The sequence below is a fragment of the Azolla caroliniana genome, unplaced genomic scaffold (assembly GCF_043228905.1).
Source record: "Azolla caroliniana isolate FFs.n. ecotype wild unplaced genomic scaffold, voAzoCaro1.0.p SCAF_5, whole genome shotgun sequence".
NCBI classification, from domain to species: Eukaryota; Viridiplantae; Streptophyta; class Polypodiopsida; order Salviniales; family Salviniaceae; genus Azolla; species Azolla caroliniana.
The window spans coordinates 324,482-331,464 of NW_028230440.1; the positions used below are offsets into that span (position 1 = coordinate 324,482).

A 6,983-nucleotide genomic window follows, 5' to 3' on the forward strand; every position below is an offset into this window, starting at 1 on the left:
TGATATGCATTACGATTGCATCTCAATTTCCTGGGTGAGTCCTCTGACATGTTGTATGTAGAGTCTGTATATAGGGATGCAACTATGGAAGAAGTCAGTCATATGAGCAACTTCCTCATGCGTTATTAATGTTGTCCAATTGATCTTGTCACTGTTCGTCCATCGTGAATCCTGAATAAATATTCTACCATCACTAATGTTTAGGGAGTAGCTTCTCATATACGGAATTTCCCTACAATCCTCGTGCTCAATTGTTTGCTTCTACTATCAAGAGGTTGCCTTTCACTCAAAATTTTGAAAATGGACATTGTTGGAGTATCAAATCTCAAGTGATGGGACCGCCATAGAGGCACGTGTAGATGTACCCAATCAAGTATTCACCTACATAGGACACATGAGCAACAACAGCCTAATTACAACAAAGTGAACCATATTTTTGCCTACACAATAATCTACATTCTTGATATGTGTCAATATATATATATCTTTTTTGAATGTCCTTAATTTTCAAACAACTAGGTAAATCCCATGGTCTTCTCTACATTAACATTAATGTTGGTTTTCTATTCACACTGACAGTTCATAACAATGCATTCAAATAATAATAATAGTAATAAGATAAGATATCATATCATCAGCAAAATATGAGATATCATCATATAAAAATAATAATACCATGTTGATTACAAACTAGATGACGTGCTAGCTTGAATTGATCCATTGGTGTGTCTAATGGCCTAATATAACTTGAATTTGTCCTTGTGCAGATTGTATAAAAAGAGCAGAATGTCATTCAATAAATGAAAACGGTCAACAATTCTTCTAATTCAATTAATGGCTGATTAGATGTGTGAATCGAACCATAGTCATGTTAGATAGAGATTCCAAATACTGGAATCAAAACTACATTCATTGTAATGAAATCCTTCACTTCTTTTTCGACTTGATTTGGAATGCTTGTACAATTTGTCTCCATGACCTCAAGGCAACCAAGGATGGGATAACAACCCATATATTATTCATGAATATGTAGTAGAACCAGAAGTAGAAGGGTCCAACAGCATACTCCACATTATCCAATAAAGGAGTAACAAAATAGACAATACAGCCATAGAGCTGACTCAAGCATATGGACAGCTGAAGCGGATGTGCGTACGGTTTCTTGGTCGCTATAGCAAACCTGCATCAAAATGTTTCTTAACTCTCTCTCTCTCTCTCTCTAGCTGTTGTCTTGGTGGTTTACACCAGAGCATCAAAGTCATAAAATTCACAGAACCCTAGTTCAATCCTCTGTATGGGCAAAGCTCCATCTCATAGATCACAATCAGTCTTCTATGGAAGTTAAAGGATGTAAAAAGATGTTGGCTTTGTGGTTGACAGCATAAAATCGAAGTCAGAAATTTTGAGATAAAATTGAGAGAACCCAGGTTCGATCCTCACCACGAATCATATATGGCATCCATAGGCTGCACAAAACATATGGTCAAAGCTGTTTCTATCCATCTAAACCTTCTATATAAAGTTAGACCAAGGGGTATGATTGTAAACGCACACAAAAAATGTCTAAAGGCTCAGCTCAGTTCTATCTTGCAGAAAGGCATCCAGATCATGATAAGACGATCATTCAGACTCCATTGGCAAACATTCAACATAATTGAGCTAGTAGAAAACTATCAAAAAATAGGTAGAATGTTTCATAAGAAAACAAATGAAGGAAATAGAGAAGAGAAAAGGATGATTTACACTGCAAGAAGACATGCTGGACCTAGAAGAACTGCAGTAATGCCCTCAACTGCCACCACAGCAGAATCTCTTCCAGCATATCTTGAGTCTCCTTTGCTGTATTCTTTCCCTTTGAATTCATAAACATCGGTGGCTTCAATAAGCATGTTTAGAGTAAAATAACATAAAAAATTCATCGACAATGTTTACTTACAGACTTCTGCAAGATACACAGGTGTTTTCTTCTTGTAAAAGTCTGGAGTAAAGACAAAATATCCTTCAAGGATTATGTGAGTCAGTCCACTAAACGTCAACCAACAAATCACAAGCCGATCTGAAGACAGTATGCGAGCCTTGCCTGAAAGGTCAAACGTTAATATTGTTATTGATTCTCATCTCCAAATTATGGTGTCTGATTCCGGCTCAGAAACCCTAAATTTAACTCTCTATCAAAACTCTCTCTCTCTCTCTGTGTTTGTTTTACTAGAAATCGATTAGTGATTCAGATGAATGTAGTTTTTGTTTCATAGGTCACTTTAGCCCCTTGAAAACATTAACATAACATTGCACTTCATTCCCGTGACTCTCGTTGGGTCACCATATGAATATTTCCACGTCCATTCTCACAGACAAACCAAGGAAGATCACAATGGACTGATATGATACACATTCAATAACATGAGGGAAGGAAATTGGGATCTCATTCTACGCCTTGGTGCATTCCAGAACCTACTCGATGCCATGAAAACACTCACCACTGAGAGGGTAGCAGGAGTGAATACAACGCTAAGCCTGCATAGTAGCCATCAAAATCACCACCAATTTAATCTTATGAGCCTCACATCCAAATGCAAACTATCAAAGGATTCCCACCCACATGGGATACCCTCTCAGTAACAATGATGACCAGATATTTTATCTAGATTGGAAGAGACCAGACATTTCATCTCCCACCCAGCATTCCAAACATCCTTATACAGAGTATCAAGTCAGAACACCTCCACACAAAGCACATTTATGTTGTTGGCCAAGTGTTGTTCCTTTCAATAACAAAAACATCAAATGCTACATGAATTCCACCTCTTCAAACGCCGATGAGCTCATTCCCAACGAACTTGAGATGAACACAGAGGACCAAGAACTCAAAGAGGAGACACCATGTTCATTCAGAAGTCAAATGGCCAATCCTATATGGAGACAGAAGCCAAACCAAGCAATCATCCAAGAGTTCCAGACTCCCAAGTTTTGGTCCACACCCCATCCTCAGGCACCACAACCCTTAGTATTTGATCTTCTGCCTCTCATTTTTTATTGATTTGATCCCATTGGTCAAAATCGGCCTCCTCGTGGAGGATAAAAATATAACCATTCAATCATAGGGAGAATGATGTGCACGTTTTTTGGGTCCAAACAGGTAATGTCTCTTAACCACTGGAGGAGACAACAAATCATGATCATGATTATCCTCTCTCTCTCTCTCTCAACAGTAATACAATGTACCTATTGTGAACACTAATTCACATGAATCCAGAAATAACCGTTCATATCCCAAATAACTTTTCATATCTGTTCATATCTTGTATCTGACTATTTAATAGTTCCATACTCATTAATAAAATTAACACTTCTATCAAATTGCTATTAAGAGCGATCAAATCAACAACAATCAGAGCATTCAGCAGCACCAGAAACAAGAACAAAAGAACAGCAACCAGAAACGATGACAAAAGAAATCATCAACTTGACAAACTACTCACAATAAGAAACACTAAATTCATAAACTCAAATTTTACTCCACAAATAAAAGAAAACCAATCATGGCCACAGTCGAAAACCCAGACATGGTTGCTGCCTCAACACCATCCTCCACATCAGTATCCAGATCTATTCGAATTGACAGACTAACCAGAACCGCAAATTATCATCCATGGCAAATATGGATGAAAATGCATTTGCGCAGATTACACCTATGGCCATACATAGATGGAAGCAAAACCAAGCCTGTCAATAATGATCCAGAAACTCAAGTATGGCAAGATAAGGATTTTGAAGCACAATCCGAAATCCAATTTCATGTAGCAGATTCACTAATGTACCTCATTTCAAACCAAGAAACTGCCAAAGAAATGTGGGAATGTCTAAGCGAACAATATGAAAAGACTGACACAATTCATGCCATTGCTCTGTTTCGACAACTCACAACCTTCCACATGCAAGAAGATGATAATTTTGAAACATTTCTACAGTCATGGCACTCACTTCTAGAACAAGGCACCACCACAGGCCTTCAATTCACAGACAAACAACATGTAGTCATGCTATTAGCAGCACTACTACCAACCTGGCGACCTTTCATCACAACCAAATCCTATAAAACTCAACCATTGGCTGTCCTCATCAACAAAATGCGCCAAGAATATACCTTCTCCAAGCTAAGCAACAACAATCTTAACCAAGCAACAATTCAGATCGCAATGGCAACCACCATTCCCACACTGAACCAACACCAACAACAACCACATAGATTCAACAAATCTATCAGATACAACCATCAAAACAATTACAACCACCAAAATCAAAGAACATCTCTGTGTAATTACTGCAACAGACCAGGCCACTGGGAGAAAGACTGTAGAACCAAGCAAAGAAACACATCTAATTATCAAAACACCAAAGTAATGACATGCAATTATTGCAACAGACAAGGACACGTGGAAAAATAATGTCGAACAAAACAACGTGAAGTAGGCCAACGACCTCAAGCTAGGATGGCACAACTTCAACAAAATCCACCACCATCAGGTGAAGAAATGTATTTATTCAATACCAATTTAACCAACACAACAGTTTTAGGTACCTAGTACCGGTGCCACCCATCATATGACATTTGACAAACTGTACCTAACACAATATAAAAAGCTTACCACACCCCTAGACGTCCACCTTGGAGATAACAGCACTAGACATGCCCAAGGATATGGTACCTTCACCTTTAGTCTACCCAACAACAATCATCTACATATCCATAAAGTTTACTTTGTACCAGGACTTACATAGAACCTCTTATCAGTAAGTCAATCAACTGAATGCGGCTACAAACTCACCTTCAAAGGCAATTCTTGTCTCTTCCAATCTCAACTCTCAAATGGCACATCACATACAATTCCTTGTTTCAAAACACAAAACATATATCCAATTTCCATCACACCCATCAAAATATCAAATGCCACTCATCAAATCCATGACGCTGGAATTCAAAACATCCTCAAATGGCATCTTAGGTTAGGTCACCCACATCTTCAAGCCCTTCTTAAGATCCGAACACACAACCTTGCAGGTCCTTTCACCCAACTAACCTTTTGTGAAGGCTACCTCTTCGGAAAAATGACCTCCAATCCATATCCTCGTTCAACCCAATACACAACAAATCCCCTCCAACTCCTCCACACCGATCTATGTGAACCAATGCCGACTCCCTCCCTAACTGGAGCTCTTTACTTTCTCACATTTATTGATGACTACACACACTACACCATCATCACTTTCTTGAGAAAGAAATCTGACGCCCTACCCCATTTCTAAGCCTACAAAAATCTTGTTGAAAACCAATTAAATCAAAAAATCAAAATACTACGAAGTGATAATGGATGTGAATTCACTTAACATACTACAATGAAAAGGAATCCTGCATCAGACAACCATACCTCATCATTCTCAACAAAACGGAAAAGCAGAGAGAAAGAATCGAAAACTCATGGATGCTGCTCGATCAATGCTAAAAAGTGAAAACCTCCCAAACAACTTTTGGGAAGAAGCCGTGGCAACGGCTTGCTATTTATAAAATAGATTGCCTACGACAACACTCAGTTCTCAAACACCATCCCAAAAATGGTCAGGTATCAAACCCGATCTTTCTCACCTAAAGATCTTTAGCAGTACAGCATACTCATATGTACCCAATGCAACCAGAAATAAACTAGAAGATCGAGGAACCAAGCAAATTTTTATCGGCTATGGTGACCGCTTCGGCAAGAAAGAATGTTGTCTTGACAATCCTAAACATACTAAACATATTAACTACAAGTATTTTTATGTAAAAGAACTGATAGACGCAACCAAAGGAGATCAATCAATCCTCGTCATCAATTATACTCTTACAAATCAACAAGTCGCTGATTTTCTCACAAAGGCAGTACCTAAACCCAAATTTGACTTTTGCTGCAAAGCTATTGGACTTATTAATGTAGCTTCAAATAGAAATAGCCATAGCTTATAATTCTAGCAAAAAATAAGGAGAATGTGAACACTAATACACATGAATACAGAAATAAACGTTCATATCCCAAATAACTTTTCATATCTTGTATCTGACTATTTAATAGTACCATACTCATTAATAAAATTAATGCTTCTATCAAATTGCTATTACCAAACATACATTATCACGATTCACACCGATATCTCAACAAGATAGAAACAGAACATGACAGTGGATAAAAAGAAGAAGAAATTCTGGTTAGAGCAAAATTGAAAGACATTTTACTGCTTACCGGACAAGTACCACATCAGCAAGAGGACTGCAACGCTCCCGATTCCATAGACTGAGAGAATCTCGAGGATCGACAGGAAATTCGGTTCAAAGCCTTGAAGCTGCAGAGTTTGAGGAACATACGGATGTTGAACCATTGGTAAGAAAACCTGAGACAAAAAAAAGGGGTCTAAATCAGCAATGTGGATCCGTGTCTGCAGAGATGGAGTTCGAAAGAAGAAGAAGGAGCAGGGAGGGACCTAACCTTTAGAAGACCTTGGAAGCTATATATGTATCTTCTTCGTGTTTTTCTCGGTGATCTCAGGATGTTCCTCTGTGTTTTTTCAGATCTGTTCGGTTAGTTGGTTTATCCTGGGTATGGGTATCAGGGTATGGGTGCTAATGCTATGGTAAGCCCACACCTTTGTCTGTCCATCACGTTATTATCTGTCAACAACATATATATATATATATATATATATATATATTCACATGATTATATGTTATATACATCTGGCATTAGCTTTCTTTGCGATCGGGTCCCACTCTTGTGTGTTATGTAGTAGTTAATCGCTCAAACAATGGGAGCCGTGAAATGCAAAAATAGACCGATGTCCTTGAATGGAATGGTGTTGCATTAAACCACCATAAAGAGGCTAGTTAAGTATAATCAATGGGGTTATGGAATCACATTAAATGCTAGTGCAGCACTTGAACCCTAAGGGAATTAAAT

At 38.2% G+C, this 6,983-nt stretch overlaps 1 protein-coding gene across 1 annotated transcript; it reads right to left on the reverse strand.

The window, feature by feature from the left end:
• Positions 1–631: 631 nt before the first annotated feature.
• On the reverse strand, positions 632–6,636 carry HYD1 (C-8,7 sterol isomerase). Its single transcript, XM_087319969.1, has 5 exons — positions 6,516–6,636; positions 6,273–6,420; positions 1,937–2,080; positions 1,744–1,852; positions 632–1,180 (listed from the first exon to the last, which is right to left on the reverse strand). The coding sequence occupies exons 2-5, from the start codon at positions 6,406–6,408 to the stop codon at positions 928–930; spliced, it is 642 nt and encodes a 213-aa protein (XP_087176095.1). The 5' UTR covers positions 6,409–6,420; positions 6,516–6,636; the 3' UTR covers positions 632–927.
• Between the last annotated feature and the right edge of the window lie 347 nt (positions 6,637–6,983).

Bases quoted from the DNA above. Each gene is read 5' to 3' on its own strand.
- HYD1 (XM_087319969.1), bottom strand. From the start codon at position 6,408: ATGGTTCAACATCCGTATGTTCCTCAAACTCTGCAGCTTCAAGGCTTT. The intron at 2,081-6,272 runs GTAAGCAGTAAA...TTGACCTTTCAG, and splicing joins GCTGATGTGGTACTTGTCCG to GCAAGGCTCGCATACTGTCT. The intron at 1,853-1,936 runs GTAAGTAAACAT...ATGAATTCAAAG, and splicing joins TGTGTATCTTGCAGAAGTCT to GGAAAGAATACAGCAAAGGA.